The sequence below is a fragment of the Ptychodera flava genome, chromosome 3 (assembly GCF_041260155.1).
Source record: "Ptychodera flava strain L36383 chromosome 3, AS_Pfla_20210202, whole genome shotgun sequence".
Classification (NCBI taxonomy): domain Eukaryota; kingdom Metazoa; phylum Hemichordata; class Enteropneusta; family Ptychoderidae; genus Ptychodera; species Ptychodera flava.
In genome coordinates, this window is record NC_091930.1 from 22,902,997 (window position 1) to 22,922,239 (window position 19,243).

Sequence of the window (19,243 nt, forward strand, 5' to 3'; positions counted from 1 at the left end):
TAACAGAGATAGCTCTGACTCTAATGTAGTTGTAGAAGAGTTTGGGTCAAATGACGCTCATGACATTGAAATAAGATCTGATTAGAGAGCAACTCACGGCATGGAAGGCCAGGAAACTTAAAAGTTATCACGGATTTTTGAATTTATCAAACAAAAAAGTTTGGGTCACCATGCTTAATTTTCTAAATTTTCACATTCTCATCGTACAAAAACACCAAAGTAAAACTTTAGAGTAAAAAACACCAATTTAAATGAAAGAAATATGTGACTGAATGGAAGTATTTATTTTCTACCAAATTTGCCATTATTACACGCAAAGTTTTAGAGATAAAAACGTTTATTTTATAGAATATTTTAATCCTCTAGTATTGTCGATTTTGAGCAGCACCTAAGTCATACTTATGTCTCATACATTTGAAAAAAATATTTTTGGCAGGTCACTGTGCTCAGTATTTCACAATATGGCAAAATGTAGCCAGAAATTAACAATTTGCATACTCTCTCATGATCGTCACCTTATGTGCTCTTTAGCAGTTGCCATTGACCTGGTCAAAGTTAGATTAACTCACGTCAACTTAGATTGGCAAATCAAAAAAATCCAATGATGGGTTTAAAAGTTAATCAATTTAGGAACTTGACTATGGTTCTATTAATTGCTTATAACAGGTAGTGTCGAACATCTGCGAGAACTGCCTAATACATGTCTATTTTTTCTTTGTGTTCATCCTTCGTAAGTATGGGGCTATATGATAATTGTGGCACTTGAAAAAAAAAGATCATATAGACGGGGGGATTTGAAAATTTTGAGGGTACTGTGGCGGATCTGAAAAAAAAATTAATTGCGCTTCCCCCCAAATAAAAACCCAATACGTTAATTTGTGAGCGCAGCCTATGGCAACTTTGACTGTATTCAAAGTTTAGAATTGACACGTTTAAGTTGCTATCGTACAACTGACATGAGAACAATTTCAATGAAACACAGAATGACTGAATGTTTAAAATATACCCAAAAAGTATATATATATATATATATATATATATATATATATATTATATATATATATATATATACATACATATACATATATGTATATAAGTAGTTAGGGATACAGTATAGACCACTTTGGAAGTTAGGGGGTCTTTTTTCCATCACCTAGGAGACGTACTTTATTTCACATGCTAGGGGGGTCTCATTTTTATACTACATATAAACATGGAGTATCTTCAGGGCCGTGGCATTCGGCTGTGTTCAAGTGCGTCAGATGGTTTCAGTGCAGCAGTGGCGACCACGATAACAATGGATGACGCATTGGATAATCTGACAAATTCTCAGTTGGCTGCCGCGTAATTTGCCCGGGCATACCAACACTGTACATGCTGTAAGTATTATCGATTTATTACGAGTGTGACGGTAGATCAGTCTGAGCATGCGTGAGGTTTACAACATTACGTCATTGCCTTAGCCTTTAGTCCCATGCGCGCGCGGCCAGATTTGACAGATTTTATCGTTCACTGGCAGAGTTCCAAAATCTAGATACTTTGTATCAAAGAGTGTTTCCTTTTAGGGTTGACTTTGACAATGAGTGTTTCCGTTTAGGGTTTAATCTTGGCAAACATATGGACATGATCCGCCCAAAGTTTATAAATAGAGGTCAAATTATGAACTCTAGGTGCACTCAAGACCTTTGACACGGAGGTTAACTCCACCCCTTTTTAAGGTAAATAGTAGCTTGTGTCTTTGTTAGCTTAGCTTCATTAGTAATACTAGAATAAGTCAAAATGTTCATCGAAAAGACGTGCTTCGTGTACATATTAATTTGCTGGTCGCTTCCTCGCAGTTTTCCAGCGCTGACAGCGAACACAAGGAGTGACAGGTGCACTGTAGAGTAGTATATTCGCTTGTAGTTGATTTTCTGTGTGTTGATTTTTGTGGGTTTTTATTGTGTACGTGTGTGTGTGTGTGTCGCGCGGGGGTTGTCTGATGCACTGAAGTGACATTGTTTTATGCTCAATGCTGCCTGCATGTGATAAAATTGACGTAAACTCCATTCTTTCGAGGAATGTCTGTCTTATGTGTATTTTTAATCTAATTTTTATTTGTACAGAATCTATAGCCATGGACGCCGAGTGGGGGACCTGACAGATTCCCAGTGGGATACCGTGTTTGCCTCCGTCGACGCCGCTAGCACTGCAGACCAACACTATGAAAATAATGTGAGTATGTGTTTATATTCTACTGACGTATTCCCTTGTGCGTTGTGGTTGATTTTGTGAACCTGATTGTTTGTCGGGCAGGGTTACCCGATGTGTCGAAGTGACATTGTTATGCTCACAATGCTGTCTACAGGTGATAAAATTGTTTCGAATTTCTGATTAACGTTTGTTCAGTGTGCGTTCATGGACACTGTCGCTGAGTTGTGCAGTGTGACCTAGATCAAGTGTTTGATCTCATCTAGCTGTGGGTCCATAGCTGTGGTGTTTTCGGACGGGATTCCTGCCTTTTACGGGCTGGTTTTGACTTTTTACGATTTTAACGCCGCCACCACAGCTATGGGAAAATGCGTAGAAAAGCGTCCATGTTACGCCCGACAGCACCCTTGTCGCAACTTTGTTCGGCGATATTTCGAAAAGTTTCCATCCAAATTACAAATTGCCAACACTCATCGACAACTTGGTTATTAGGAACTCACCACGACCAGAAATCCGCTTAAAATTCATTGAAATATCGCCGTTTTTCTAGTTTCAATCGACATGACTACCCGGAGACCGCCATTTTGCTGGCGTAAAACTGTTGTTCGAGGCTCTCTGCAGAACGTCACTACAGTGACGTAGCGGTGACCTCTCAACTTATAGAAAACAAACTGAGTATTTCATCGTGTGATATCGATGACCATCGTTTGTCCTATGGACATTGCCAGTCTCACATAACTGAAATCAAACTTTAACTTGGAAAAAAAATAGTTCAGTCCTGGGATCTGTGATTGTTTATGCGGCGCGGATGCCGGCTGTAATCTCTTAGTTTGTTTTTATAAGTTGAGAGGTCACCGCTACGTCACTGTAGTGACGTTCTGCAGAGAGCCTCGAACAACAGTTTTACGCCAGCAAAATGGCGGTCTCCGGGTAGTCATGTCGGTTGAAACTAGAAAAACGGCGATATTTCAATGAATTTTAAGCGGATTTCTGGTCGTGGTGAGTTCCTAATAACCACGTTGTCGATGAGTGTTGGCAATTTGTAATTTGGATGGAAACTTTTCGAAATATCGCCGAACAAAGTTGCGACAAGGGTGCTTGTCGGGCGTAACATGGACGCTTTTCTACGCATTTTCCCATAGCTGTGGTGGCGGCGTTAAAATCGTAAAAAGTCAAAACCAGCCCGTAAAAGACAGGAATCCCGTCCGAAAACACCACAGCTATGGACCCACAGCTAGATCTCATAATGCTGCCTGCATGTGGTAAAATTGACGCAAACTTCTTTCTTTCGAGGAACGTTGGTCTTACGTGTATTTTTTATTTAATTGTATTTGTACAGAATGTAACCATGGATGTCGAGTGGGAACAGATGTCTCTGACAGATTCCCAGTTGGATACCGTGTTTGCCGCCGCCGACGCCGCTGAAGACCAACAGTATAATGTGAGTGTGTGTTTATTTATCTACTGACGTATTCCCTTGTGCGTTATGGTTGATTTTGTGCATGTGTTTGTCAGGCAGGGTTGCCCGATGTGTCGAAGTGACAATGCTGTCTACAGGTGATAAAATTGTTTCGAATTTCTGATTAACGTTTGTTCAGTGTGCGTACGGTCATGGACACACTGAGTAGTGTAGTGTGACCTGGATCAAGTGTTTGTAAACACTACATAGACGTGTCGACATATCAATTGAAGACATAACATCGCTCAGTTATGAAATGTTCTCTGGCATGTTTGATGTTGCCCCTCGCCCTCCAAGCTATCTGTGATTTCCAATATAAATATAAAACAATTATTTCTTTAAACAATGGTAGAAATTTGTAATTTTGTATTCTCCCTCTGATGGTGTGAGATTAACAGTTATTTCCCCCCCCTGAATCTTTGCATATAACAATGCACAGAACATTAACAGGAGTCTTGCCTGTATAGAGATCGATATGTACACTGAGGTACTACACTGTTGATTGTATGTCTATCTATGGATTCAGCAATTATATTGTGACCTGCTGATATTTAAGATAAACTGGTGTTCAGTCCAACCGTTCAGAGTAAACACAATATTCTTTGTTCTATTTATTCTTTATCAGTATTTTGTGTGAGTGTCTCTATTTTCATAAGAGTGGTCGCAGTATACAATTTTTTTTATTTATTTATTTTTTATTTTTTATTTTTTTTTTACTCATTCATATTGTACTGATTGTAATTACCTTTATCCCCTCTTTAGGACCTCAATGACTCTGTGTGTATTGATGATAATGATGATGATGATGATGATGATGATGATGATGAAAATAAAGTGGCCAATCTAGATCAATTGCGGTAAGTTATAATTTTCTACTTGCTCATTTCAAGTGATAGAAAAAAGAGTAAACTGTATTTCTTGACTAATGTATGTCCTGTATGTTGTGAACAATATAGTAATGTTTAAAAAAAAAAGTTTTCAATCATGGTGCACCATTTCTGTAAAATTATTATTTTTCTTATTTTTTTTTATTTTATAGACAAACAACAGCTAAGCCAAAGAAGCAATACATCAGGCTGAGGAAAAATCTTGTTCTGGTGAAGACAGCGTGGGATTTTCCTTGGGAAGAAGAAACCAACAGCAGTGAAGAAAACGGTACTGTGGGGTCAACATCAACATTAACTGGTAGTAGTAGTAGTAGTTGTAATAGCAGCAGTAGTTATAATTCTCATAGCAGTTGTAATAGTAGCAATAGTTATAATTCTCATAGCAGTGACAGTCATAGTTCCCATGATAGTGATAGTGATAGTACTGATAGTCATTATAGTGATAGCTCTAGTTCTCAAAGCGAAGATATTTATAGTTGTAATAGTGATCATAGCCACATCACAGAAAGCGGGGATAATATTGCCACACAGGATTTCAATGTAAAATTAAAAGACCTCCTACACTCCTACATTCCTGGTTCCCCCTCAAATATTCAAGATACTCAGCGTTCATCCAATTCTTCTGTCCCCATGAATATCCAAGAATTTAATACCAAATGGCAGGCCCTCCTCTCAAATAATCATCCGCCTTCCACACAAAGTTCTTCCCCCTCATCACATCCAACACGTCAGATTGGCGGGGGGTCAACGGATGACCTGCCGTCAGAAGATTCGCCATCAGATGAAGACAGCGGTGCAAAGTATTACAGCATCATACGTGTCCGTGAACGACAAGTGAAGAAATTCAATGCTACAGCTCATGACTACGAGATACAATTCAATGACATCCAGCCGGTGCGTGGTTTCGTGCAAGTGATGGTAGTACTACAAGATGTGTTTGAGAGTATTATTAGCCGACTCACCCATGGCATCTCTCCCAGGGACAGAGTACGCATTACACTTGAAAGTCCGTCCCTTCCCTATCAAATCTGGTTACCTTTTTCCCCTGTTCAAGAACTGACTGTGGACAGAGTGTTGGGTGAAATTGAACGTGTCCTGCAGTCCTATGAAGAATTCACCCTAGATGAGAATGTTTACATCAACTTCATTCATGTGCACATGCCTGTTGGGACGGGAAAGAAGTGGGGATGGAGACCTGTCAACATAGCCCGTCGCCTCCGACTGATGAAAAGTATCATTCGCATCACTAACACCGATGAATTATGCTGTGCACGAGCGATAGTGACGGCAACAGCCCACATCAACCACATCAACTCATGGCCAAAGCAGGTATTTCACCAGGGCCATGCGGACATGAAGAACTTGACAAATTACAAGCTGTCCTTCCATCGTATCGAATCCATGTTATTTCAGATGAGACGTCGGGTTCACTTGCTTATCAGGGAAAGGACAGCGCTGAACACAATATTTACCTGTACCATCATAACAATCACTATGATGTCATCACATCAATGCCCGCATTTCTACAGAGAAACTATTACTGTCACCATTGTCACAAAGGGTACCAAAGAAAGCATGATCACATCTGTGAAGTTTTCTGCAAGTGTTGCTGTGTTCCATCTGTATGTCCAGCAACAGATAATCAGGTCTACTGCAAAGATTGTCATCGCTACTTTCGAGGTCAACAATGCTTCAACAACCATAAAACACCTGGTCCCCTCGCTCAATATGCAACATGTCAAGTCATTCATCGCTGCAAGTTGTGTGGTGTAACCATCCATTGGGAAAAGAGAAAGAAAGATAATGACCACAATTGTGGCGAAAAGTACTGCAGAGTATGTAAACGGTACCAAGACAGTGATCATTTATGCTACATCCAGCCCATCCGTGTTAAAAGAAAGAAGAAGTCCGCCAGAGATAGTATTCATGACAATGATGTTGACTTATTCGACTTTGAAGCTGAAGAAGGAGACGAAGACAGCAGTGAAGAAGAGATGAAGTACTATTTCTTCGACTTTGAATGTACCCAAGATGGGGGCGTCCATGTACCCAACTTGTGCATTGTCCAGTCCGAGTCATGTTCAGAGCAGGTGTTCTATGGCCCTAACACCAAGCAAGAGTTTTGCGATTGGGCACTCACAGAAGAAAATGCCGTCAGTACTTTCATCGCACACAATCTGCAAGGTTATGACGGACAATTCATACTGCAATACTGCCATGAAAACAACGTTCAACCTGAAGGTCATCATCAATGGAACCAAAATCATGCGCATCTACATCCCCCATTTAAACATCAAGTTCATTGACTCTTATAATTTCCTACCTGTGGCTTTGGCTCAACTTCCTGACATGTTTGAGCTGAATGAACTTCACAAAGGCTACTTCCCCCATTTCTTCAACACAGCAGAGAATCAAGATTACATCGGTCCTCTCCCAGATTCCAGATACTACGGCCCCGATGGTATGAAACAGCATGCGAGAGAGAAATTCCTAAAGTGGTATGAAGACGAAAGATTGAAAAACAGCCCTTTCAACCTGAGACAAGAGCTGGAAGACTACTGCAGAAGTGATGTAGACATCCTGAGGAGAAGTTGTTTGAAATTTCAAGACATGTTCAAACAACAGAATGGTGTAGATCCGTTCAGAGACTGTGTGACCATCGCATCAGCCTGCAATGTCGTTTTACGCAAGAATTTTCTCAAGAAAGATACCATCGGGGTCATTCCAGACCATGGGTACATCCATCGAAGAAATCAATCTGTCATTGCATTGCAGTGGTTAGAATGGATTACATTCAAGAATGATGTCAACATCCAACACGTCCACAATGGAGGTGAGAAGAAAATTGACCGCTATTGGGTAGATGGTTATGACGAAGAAAGCAACACAGTATATGAGATGCACGGTTGCTACTACCATGGCTGTCCTCGATGCTATGAAGACCATGACATTGTCAACACTAAAGTAGAGAAGACGATGGCAGACCTTTACCAAAGTACCCAAGATAAGATGCGATTTCTACGTTGCCATGGCTTTAGAGTGATCGAAAAGTGGGAGTGTGACTTCAAGAAAGAAATTCATGAAAACCAAGAACTGCAAGAATTCGTCAAGTCACTTGACCTACAGGAGCCCCTTCATCCACGAGATGCATTCTTTGGCGGTAGAACCAATGCCACTACACTATACCATGAATGTGTTGATGATGAAGAAATTCACTACGTGGATTTCACAAGCCTCTACCCCTACGTCAACAAGTACTGTAAGTACCTATCAAACATCCGAAAGTCCGCACCAAGAACATTGTACTCCCCGTTCAATCATACTTTGGTCTGGCGAAATGTCGAGTTCTGCCTCCTCGAAAACTCTACTTTCCTGTTCTCCCCTCCGAGTGGAAAAGAAGTTGATGTTTCCCCTTTGCAGAAGTTGTGCAGACACCAAACAACAGTCACCATGTGAGCATAATGACGAACAGCGGTCCTTCGTGGGAACTTGGACAACACCTGAATTAGCCAAAGCTGTCGAGAAGGGGTACAAGATCATCAAAGTGTTTGAGGTATGGCACTACAGAGAAAGAGAAGTGTACAACACAGAATCGCACACAGGTGGGCTCTTTACTGATTACATCAACACTTTCTTAAAGTTGAAACAAGAGAGTAGTGGTTGGCCTTCATGGTGTCAGACAGAAGATGACCAAGATCGGTACATCCGTGAGTACTTTGACAGAGAGGGAATCCTTCTTGACAAGACGAAGATTCACCGAAATCCAGGCCAACGAGCATTGGCAAAACTAATGCTGAATTCTATGTGGGGCAAGTTTGCACAACGCAACAACTTTCCACAGCTGCAGTACATCAAAGAACCTGCAGAACTCTTCCGCCTGCTTACAAGTGAACAACACATTGTCAACAACTTGTCTTTCGTCAATGACGACATGGTTGCTGTTCAACATACGCTTCGGAATGAATTTGTCGAGGGGGCTGTCAACACCAATGTTGTCATCGCTGCATTCACCACTGCCTATGCTCGTCTGAAGTTGTACGATCTCCTTGAAGCCATTGGTGAACGGGTCTTGTACTTCGACACTGATTCAGTCATCTTTGTCAGCAAACCAGACCAGTACAAACCACCTCTTGGTGATTACTTGGGTGATCTCACCAACGAACTGGATCCTCCCAGCAATTTCATCACCAAGTTCGTGTCAGGGGGAGCTAAAAACTACGCCTTCTGTCTAGCACAGCCCGACAGGAAGGTAACACCACTCTGTGTAAAGTCAGGGGAATCACCCTAAATTACCGCAACAGCTTAGACGTCAACTTTGATGCCATCACTCGTCTTGTCACCACCTGTCCAACATCAACCATCACCGTGAATGACCCCGTCAAAATCCGACGTGTTGGATGTAATGTAGTATCAAAAAGCGAAAGTAAAAAGTATGCCCTAGTGTATGATAAAAGAGCTCTGATTGGAAATTACAAAACTCTTCCCTACGGTTATTAAACTGTACATTGTATTTGAAACCCTCCCCCCCCAAGAAATATCAATTAAAGAATGTCACTAAATATTTGGCAAATGTTTTCTAGTATTTCAAAACATTGTGTTATCAAACTAGTTTTGAATGCTTTGTCAGATATTGTATTTTGCAATTCAAGAGGTTTTAAAGATCTCATTTAAAGAAAATTTTAAGAATTGTAAATGTTTATACTTAGGCATGAACTCATTGTATTTTCGTATTGCATTTCAAGTTGTTTTAGGAGGATAATGTAAAGAATTTTAGTGAAGCTGTTTTCACAATTCTCGTGTGTTTCAGCAATTAATGAATCTATTGTATAAATCCTATTCAAAACAAAAAAAACCACAAAAAATGTCAAACTTGCGATCTTCTATACAGGTAGATTTGGCAATTTAAAGAAAAAAGAAATCTGATCATTCTGTTTATTAGAGTTGTAAATTTCATTCATTTTTAAAGTCTTGAAATGTATGTGTTTGAATTTTTGAGAAAAGAAGTTTTGAAATGAAATTTTGCAAATGAAAGAGATAAGAATGTACATTTTACCCCATGAAACTTTAGATATTGACTTTGGATTTGTTTTCGGGTTTTTTGAGATAGAGAGAGTTCAAATAATCTGTAGATCGCAACTTTCATCTTTGAAAACTTTTTATATGTGAACCAAACAAAAGTTCCTGATTAATCTTTTTGTAAAGTAATAAACTGACATCAATTGAGTTTATTTTAAATGATTCAGAGGCTGATTTGAATTTATTTGTGAGTGTTTATGTGTAAACATTTGTTGAGTGAGGAAGTATGTTTGTTTGTGTATGTGTGTGTGTGTGTGTGTGTGTGTGTGTGTGTCCCATTGCCCCGAAGGCCAAAAAGTGGGCCCTACTGCCCCGAGGGCCACCTAGGAAGATCGGTCTTTGTCGATGAATGAGATCACACTTTCCCTGTTTATGGACTCCCTCCACCCGTCTTGACCCTTTGAAGGCCCCTCAGCCCCTCGGGCCTTATTTTGCCCTCCCTCTGTCAAGAAATGAGAACATCCTTTCTAGTATAAGCTCGTACCATTTTAGAGTAAGGCTCATTTGACGTGATGGGTCTCATTCTGCAAACACTCTTGAAGCTGATCATCAATAATCGAGATTTCTCCAGTCCTATGTTCTTCCTGTATTTGTGTGTGTTGCCATACATCATCTATGATAAATTTTTCAAAAGGAAGCCAGTCTCATGTTATGAAAACATTGATCTGAGTGGAGAGATTGACTGAAAGGAAATCAACCAAAAAAGTCCCTCACGGTGAAGATCAAGTTGGTCAACTTGGTATACCATGCCACGAATGCGAAAGAACTGTCCTTACCCTGGTTGTCATGCAAAACATCTCGTAAGACTAGCAAATCATCTCACACAAGTGCATAATATTGAAGACAAAGTTGAAAGACAGAGATTTTTGAAACTGGCCAGACAATCTGACACTCATCAATTGATGTGCCAGTTGATACGAATCGTTCGTCTACTGTCTGAACAGCATCAATCAAGTCAATCATGGATGCAAGACTACAACATCCATTCACTGCTCTCATATGCGGACCCACACAGTCAGGCAAAACTGAATTCGTCAAACGACTGCTGAAGGAACGGGAAACTATGATTTTTCCATCTCCTGAGCGTATTGTCTGGTGCTATGGAGAATATCAACCTGCCTATACGGAACTGGCTGCCCTTATCCCTAGCATTCATTTTGTTGAAGGCATTCCTGAAGAGTTGGACAGTATGTTTTCCCCTCACCAATCCAACTTATTGATTATTGATGATCTGATGTCAGAAACTGGAAATGACAAGAGAATTACCAATCTGTTCACCAAAGGTTCTCATCATCGTAATCTCTCTGTCATGCTTATCTTACAAAATCTGTTTCATCAAGGCAGAGAGACTCGAACCATGAGTCTGAATTCACATTATCTGGTCTTGTTTAAAAATCCAAGAGACGGATCACAGATCACTCATTTAGCCAAACAAATGTACCCAGGACACACCCGTTTCATCCAAGAAGCTTTCACCGATGCCTCCCGTGAACCCTATGGTTATCTCCTCATTGACCTGAAACCCAACACACCGGAAGTCCTTCGCCTGCGCACGAACATCTTTCCAGGAGAGACTGCCTTTGTTTACGTCAGGAAAACATAAATTAGACATGATGACATGAAATGCCATCATTTCATCATGTCTCAGCGAATGAGAAAACATGCTCATTTTCTCTCTGTGTTAGCCAGGGGCAATCCAAAGCAACAGAGGGGGATCATCGAGGGAGCCAGTAACGATTTAATCCATTGTCTCTGTGAATGTTGTCTGAACATTCTTCGGGGAAGTGTTCCACTGTCATCTGCTCAAAAGAAGAAATTGAGCAAATACAAACATCATCTTCGCACACTGTCAAATAAAAAGGTTTCAACATCAAAGAAGAAGAAGATACTTGTGCAAAAGGGTGGATTTCTCTCGGCCGTCCTAGGGCCTGTGCTGTCTGTGTTGGGAAGTCTCCTCTTTAAGTGAATTGTCATCATGCCCATGGAACATGCCAAGAAGATGGCACTTGTGCCACAGGAATTACTAGATACCATACAACTACAGCAGAATCAAACAACAAACCCTGTGACGAAGATGCTGTCCTCTCTGGATCAGGAGATGCAACAAATCTTGGAAAGAACAGACATCACCGATGATGAAAAGGCAAAACTGTACCAACAGACTCTTCAGCAGTACAGGGCTTACATTGATAAAAGGAAGGAACCTGTTCAAATCAGCATCCTCCCCTCTGAAACTTCAACGGGTACCACTACCGCTGTGTTTTCTTCAGGTCTCCATTAGCTAAGGGCACGGAAGAGGAAGGCATAGACAAGCCAAAGCCCTTGGGTAGTGTGGAGCAGGATGTGATGGAAAGTGTGCCAAAATCCCTCCGACGAAAAGCACACTTGCTCCTTCAGAAAGTGAAACAACATGACTCCGTGGATTGGAATGAGAAAGGGGAATTAACGTACGACGGCAACCCCTTACCTGGAACTCATATGGTAGACCTCATCAACGACACCTTGCGTCGGAGGAAAACCTTCACTCCTAGAGGGTGGCAACAATTTGCCCGAGTGCTGTCTGACATGAATGTACCACAAGATCTGATTGGTAACAAGGAAAGATGGAACTGGATTCAGTCTCAGCGAAAATCAAAAGGATTGTTTCAGCCAAGAGGTGGTGATGATGATGAAGAAGATGATCATGGAGTATTTGCTGGACAATCATCCGCCAAAAAGAAAAAGATAAGGAGGGAGATACGTCCTGTCATTTCAACTGCTGCAAGACCGCAACATCGACCATCCATGACAGGGAATTGGCTCAACTTTTAAAACATCACTCGACAATTTGATGATACTCATTCCAAAGGAGACCTCTGTCATGGAGTGTTGTCCACCTTCTCTATCCCTTGGCGATGTCCTCAAACGGGTGAGGTGCCTCTGTGCTTGCTGCTCTGGATCCATAGTCATCAAACATGAAACCTGTGACCAAATTGACGGACTTGGATCAGCACCTCAGCCAGGTGTATTACGATCCAAGTCATTCCGCAAGTTTTGGAGGAATCGATGCTGTTTACCGTGCTGCAAAAGAGGAGGGAATAAAGACCACCCGTCAGAAAGTGAGAGAATGGATGCAACATCAGGACACTTACACATTACACAAACCAGTGAGGTGGAAGTTTCCAAGGGCTAGAGTAATTGTCGGTGGAATGGATCAACAGTGGCAAGCTGATCTTGCAGATGTCAGTTCACTAGCAAAATACAATTCAGGGTTCCGATACATCCTCACCTGCATTGACATTTTATCCAAGTATGCCTGGGCCATTCCCTTGAAAGACAAACGAGGGGCCACTTTGGTGGCAGCGTTTGAACAGATTTTGAAGACTGGACGAAAACCAGAAAAACTACAAACGGATCAAGGCAAAGAATTCGTGAACCACCTATTTCAGAAATTTCTGAAGAGTGAAGACATTCAATTTTTCACCACCGGAAACGAAACCAAAGCTTCTGTGGTTGAGCGTTTCAATCGTACGCTGAAAACTAATATGTGGAAGTACTTTACCAGAAACAACACCCTAAGCTACCTATCGGTGCTTCCTCAGCTAATGCAATCTTACAACAACACTTGGCATCGCAGCATCAAGAGAAACCAGCGTCTGTCAACAAGACCAATGAAAAAAGAGGTGTGGGATACTCTGTACAGTGACTATGAACAGAAAACGGTGAAATTCAAATTCAGTGTGGGAGAACAAGTGAGAATCAGCAAAACTAAACGTATGTTCAAGAAAGGTTATCTGCCAAATTGGACAGAAGAAATCTTCACTGTGTCGAAAAGGATCTCAAGTCGACCACACCTTTACAAGCTGAAAGATTTTGATGAGGAGGAATTAGAAGGTACTTTCTATGAACAAGAACTACAAAAAGTCGTCAAGAAAGAGGACGATGTCTTCAGAGTGGAAAAAATACTCAAAACAAGAAAGAGAAAGGGCAAGACTGAATATCTGGTCAAGTGGTATGGTTGGCCATCCAAATTCAATAGTTGGGTCAGGGATCTGGCAAAACTATAAGGGGGATGACTCTGTTCGGAGACTCACAGTCTGACCACCACTTTCATCATGGCTGAACATCCGTTTTTCATGACACTACCGAGCAATGCATCCATGGATGTTTTCCCAGACAATGCAGTGACAGGCTACACTGTGAAATTACCCAAACACATTTCTCTGCGGGGCAACTGGGAAGTGGCCTTGATGGACATACACTACCCTTTCTCTTGGTACAATGTGGTCGAGGGCAGAAACATGCTGGCGTACGAAATTCAAGATCATAGGAAAACACTTGTCAAAATCCTGCAGGTTACTACGATGATTTTGGAAGTATACTGACCATTCTGAGAGAGCAAGGTTTACCCGACAACGTCCAATTGACTTTTGACCCGGTGTCTAGGACAGTAACCGCTGATATGAGTGAGGGTACCCGCCTCTACTTTCTACCAGGTCTGGCTGAAATCATGGGATTTTATCCCAATACCATCTTGAGGCAGAAGAACGATGCACCTTTCATGTTCAGTGTTCGAAACCTCTTTCTCTGTATGTGTATTGCGACCTAGTGGACGACCAGTTGGTGGAGATACCTTTGCACCCCTGTTGAGAATAAAAATGTGGAAGGGATCCATGGACAGATGATCAACCGCACCTTCCACACGCCATACTTTCTTCCCCTGAGAAACCGTGAATTTGATACGGTAGAAGTCTACATAAGAGACGACATGGGTCAGAAAGTGCCATTTCAAGGTGGGAAAGTGATCGTGACACTAGCCTTCAGAAAACGACGCCCTACACTATTGTAGCCTGAACCATGCCGTATAGACGTAAAATCTATGATTTCAAAACAATCCGGCCACATACAAGAAGTTTTATTTGGATCAGGTGGAAATGGAGCATCGTTCCAGGAAGCAGCCGTGCAGAGAGGATATGGCTTGGGCAGGTATTTTGGGAGGCCTCTTCCGTGCAGCCACACCACTGCTCAAACAAGGTGCCAAAGTCTTAGGGAGACAGATGTTGAAAACGGGACTCAACATTGCAGGGGATGCACTCAGTGGACGTAACATCAAGCACTCGGCAAAACGACGGTTGATGGAAGCCGGGAAACAGTTGATGGCAGGCAGGGGTTCCAGATACTCAGTTCCCCAAGGCGGCGGTAGTATAAAACGTAAAACTCCGAAACGAAGAGTCATTTCCTCCAAAGCCAAGCGAAAGAGAAGATCTCCTGACATTTTTGACTAACATGGCATTTCTTCACGAACACTCCTGCGAGTGCACCAAGAGTGAACTTGACTTGTTCACAGTTCCTCCAACGCAGACCAGTGTGGAAGAGGGACAATGGGAAGAAGTGCATCCCCTGACCCACATTGTGGAATCGGGACCCATCGAATTTGTGATTTCGGGTTCAGGGGAAGACTACATCGATCTGTCCTCGACACTCCTTCTGATCAAGGCCAAGATTACAAAAGTTGATGGTACTAACCTCGGTGCAGATGCAGCAGTGGGTCCCGTCAACTTGTGGCTCCATTCACTGTTCAGCCAGGTGGATGTACACCTCAATGGCAAAATGATATCCAACCCTTCCCCTACTTACCCCTACCGAGCCTTGTTGGAGACCTTGTTGAATTATGGTAAGGAGGCCAAAGACACCCATATCGGTTCAGCCCTCTTCTTCAAGGACTATCACTTGAAAATGGATGAAGTGGACCCCACTAAAGAAGGTGGAGAAGTGAACAAGGGACTGAAAAACCGATATGCCTTCACGTCGGGCAGTCAAGTTGTCGATATGGTAGGACCCATCCATTCAGATCTCTTCTTTCAGCCCAAGTATCTAATGAATGGTGTCGAATTACGTCTCAAACTCAATAGAAGCAAGAATGCCTTCTCCCTTGTGAGCTCTGCAGAAAATCCAGGCTTCAAAGCTGTAGTCACCGAAGCCACACTACTGATCAGGAAAATAAAACTCAGTCCATCGGTACAGCTGGGTCATGCAGAAGCTTTAAAGCAGGGACCGTCCAAGTATCCCATACATCGTTGTGTGATGAAGGTTCTGTCTATTCCTGGAGGCACCATGTCCTTCAACAAAGACCACATCTTTCTGGGACAGCTACCTAAACGTGTGGTCTTGGGTCTGGTGGACAACGATGCCTTCAACGGTTCATACAAGAAAAATCCTTTCAACTTCAAACATTACGACATGACGTCGCTGGTCCTTAATGTCAGTGGAAAGCAAGTTCCGAGCAAACCCCTGAAACTGGACTTCACCAAAGCAGGTGGTCAATCATTCATCATGGCCTACTATTCCCTGTTTACTGGGACTAATAAAATAGGCAGGGATGAAGGAATCAACATCAATCGCTATGAATACGACAATGGATACACACTGTTTGCATTTGATCTCACACCAGACTTGTCTGCCGACGGAGGACATTTGAACCTGGTCAAAGAAGGCAACCTGGGCATCGAACTGCAGTTCAGACAAGCCCTGCCAAATACTGTGAATTTACTCGTGTATGGCGAACTGGATAACATCATTGAAATCGACAGAGACCGCAACATCCTCTTTGATTACTGAAGTTGATTCATCGACTCCAGTGAAAGATGGACACGTTAAAGTTGAAAGAGATCTTGAGTACAGATCGATACACTGCATCATCTTTTGGCGGGGTGGAACCATCAGACCGATTGCCTAAGACCAGACTAAAGTCCTATCCTGCTGCCTTTGTGGCCAATGTGGACCCAAGTACCAAACCAGGGAAACACTGGGTGGCTTTCTACTTTGCCGATAGCAACCGTGGTGAATATTTCGATTCATACGGACGTCCACCCAACAGGACACCTTTCAAGGCATTCCTCAACAGGAACTCTCTCGACTGGATCTATAACAGACAAAGGCTCCAGGGACCTCTTTCTTCAATGTGTGGACAATACGTCCTTTATTATCTGCTACATCGGTGCCGGGGATGGTCCATGTCGAACATTGTGAAGCAGTTTACGGAGGACTTGACTTTTAATGACTTTCTCGTGAATGATTTCATTGAAAAATTGACTGGTGTTGATTTTGACATTTATGATGTTAACTTTTTACAGACTCGTTTGACTTAGAAGTCATATTCATTACATTGTTACTAGTTCTTGTGTTGACTTTCCAGTTGGTGTTCAATAAATTTTCAAACTTGTTCAATTGAAAATACAAAGCATGTGCGTCTGTGTTTTTTTTTTCTCTCTCAAGGATGATGGGTATAAAGGGGGGGGGGGGAAGGGGAGGGGCAATCAATCATACTCATTCATAACACAATCATACTTCGCTAGCTCACAAAGAGTATAGACGGACAAGATATTGGTTTTTCATTTTAAACAATAACAGTAAATTTTATTTTCTCAAAGTTAACAAAATTTAACAAGGCAAAAAACATGAAACACAACACTTTTTATTGCAAGTGTCTTTCAGTGTCCTTGGCAAACTTGTAATGTCCGAAGAAAAAACACATTTATAAATTGAAGGAAATTGAAATGATTAACTGCTTGCAGAACTAACTGTGGAACAAACTGCGGTGATCATGTCGTTGCACAAGACCATTCCATACATAGACAGACTGTCCGATAGAGCTTCAAAACATCTTTCAGGGTCTTCACTCCAGCGGTAGTACAACAACTCCAACAGGTCATCAAGATCAAGTAATCCAAGGGGGGCATTATGATCCAGGGTGATGTAACACAGTTCAGCCATGGCAAGAATAGACTTCTGCACAGCCAGCATGTTGATTCGTTTGGCAGCATCCGTAAAGTATTTGCTGATGACTTCCCGTTGACCTGCAGGGGTATCGCCATAGTACAGGCACTCATGGTCCCTCTGAGATGGGTAGTCTTCTCGGCACCCCTCACAGTTTTCGTTGATGATAGCATTGACTTGGTCCAGGATAAACTTGGCGTAGACATATTTTGCCACTCTTCTTGCTACTTTCCTGTCCAAGTCATTTGGCATATCGCTGAACGAAGGCTCTGAAAAAGGGATGAAAGACGGGTCTGTGAGTACCAGGTCAATTGCACGTCAGTGTCTTGGCAGCCTCATCGATACTCTGCGCAATACTTTTCAATCGACTCCACTGATCCAAATTCAAATTGATGCCCTTCTTTGTCGGTATCAGTTCTCCAGTGTCAGGTTTCTTGAAGAATTCACGTATCCCCACGTACACATTTCCCTTGAACATCTGCACACTCACAATCCGAGCTGACGTCTCTGTGTCACGCAGAAGAAATCTGAATTGTCTCTCACCTGCTTGACTGGTGGTGCCAGGCTTGGAAGGTGGAGGGACCAAAGCAGCTGCTGATGGCTGACTGGACGGAGTCTTATGAGGCAGGGGCACTTCCTGAGAAGGCTCTGGCAAGTCAGGGCTCTTCCTCCCTGGAACATCAGCATACCTCTCATCTTGGTCAGAGACAGTGGGCATTGTCCAGACACTGGTGTTAGTCTTAACGTTGAAGTAATACGGCAGTTCTGCCTTCACTGAATAACACTTGCGCCATCCCTCTTCCAGTAGTCTTGGTGACAGTATTGGAGTTGCCATGGTTATGAAGAGTTGAGTTGTTGTTGTTGTTGAGGGTGGGACTTCTAGAGCAAGACTGGCCCTTAGATGGCCCTCTCAGAACTTATATACCCTCATTTTTGCATATATTAAGCAACTGACCAATCAGGAAAGCACATTGCTATCCCAATATCCCTTGCGGCATTTAAATGAACCAATGGGAGAGGCTGGTTAATGAGGCCCCCTAGCATGTGAAAAAAAGTAAAAAAAGACCCCCTAACTTCCAAAGTGGTCTATACTGTATCCCTAACTACTTATATATATATATATATATATATATATACATAATATATATATATATATATATATATATATATATATATATATATATTGTTACGTGCAGAGGATACGAACAAAAGGGTGAACTCAGCAGTTAACGTTTAAACAAAATTTATTACGAAAATAAAACTAATTGCTAAGTTAGGGATAGAATACAAGCTTTAAAGTGTACAGACTACTTATCTCAGCTGGGACGGCAAAGCTCCAGTCTCAGAGTTGTAACAGTCAGTCGGATGAATGAACAGTCCTTTGGTTTGCAGCTTGAAGCTACACAAAGTCCACAGTATAAATCCAGCGTTGACAGTGAAGGTCTTGAAAAGTCTTGAGAATGACTACTGCTGGAGTTTAGTAACACACAGAGACACGATCCCAAAAGTCTGGAAGCTGTGCACGTCCCTTTTATAAAGGCATATAAGAACAATCTAGAACTTTTATTGACATGCTAATTACTGTTCTAAAATTATCTCCCTTACACAACTAATCAACTTTCCAGAACATTCCAAACATGACTAATTGAATTCAAGGTTGTGAGGTCATCAAGGGCAGTGACCTTGAGAATGTTCTAGACTAATTGAACTCAGGTCATGATGAGTGTGGGGGAAATGACCTACATAACACACCCCCTCTTCAAAAAAGAAAATTTTTCAAAGAAAAATCTTTCTTTTACAAATGTAATCTTGAAAAGGATTTAAGTACTCAAATTTTGTTTTACTCTAAAGTAAAGTTTCTTGAAAGTGAACAACA

The 19,243-nt window shown here is 41.9% G+C and overlaps 4 protein-coding genes across 4 annotated transcripts; 3 read left to right on the top strand and 1 right to left on the bottom strand.

Moving 5' to 3' along the window:
• Positions 1 to 2,142: 2,142 nt before the first annotated feature.
• LOC139129763 (uncharacterized) lies at positions 2,143 to 9,774 on the top strand. The gene is made up of 5 exons (XM_070695451.1): positions 2,143 to 2,214; positions 3,530 to 3,631; positions 4,412 to 4,506; positions 4,689 to 6,777; positions 9,291 to 9,774. The coding sequence occupies exons 2-4, from the start codon at positions 3,539 to 3,541 to the stop codon at positions 6,307 to 6,309; spliced, it is 1,809 nt and encodes a 602-aa protein (XP_070551552.1). The 5' UTR covers positions 2,143 to 2,214; positions 3,530 to 3,538; the 3' UTR covers positions 6,310 to 6,777; positions 9,291 to 9,774.
• LOC139128428 (uncharacterized) lies at positions 6,568 to 8,824 on the top strand. The gene is made up of 2 exons (XM_070694200.1): positions 6,568 to 7,795; positions 7,926 to 8,824. The coding sequence occupies exons 1-2, from the start codon at positions 6,568 to 6,570 to the stop codon at positions 8,822 to 8,824; spliced, it is 2,127 nt and encodes a 708-aa protein (XP_070550301.1).
• Positions 9,775 to 14,877: 5,103 nt separating the features above from the next.
• LOC139128445 (uncharacterized protein F54H12.2-like) lies at positions 14,878 to 16,209 on the top strand. The gene has a single exon (XM_070694220.1). It carries the CDS (start codon positions 14,878 to 14,880, stop codon positions 16,207 to 16,209), a length of 1,332 nt encoding a protein of 443 aa, XP_070550321.1.
• A 1,465-nt stretch (positions 16,210 to 17,674) lies between these two features.
• LOC139128457 (activated RNA polymerase II transcriptional coactivator p15-like) lies at positions 17,675 to 18,202 on the bottom strand. Its single transcript, XM_070694228.1, has one exon. It carries the CDS (start codon positions 18,200 to 18,202, stop codon positions 17,675 to 17,677), a length of 528 nt encoding a protein of 175 aa, XP_070550329.1.
• Positions 18,203 to 19,243: the final 1,041 nt, after the last annotated feature.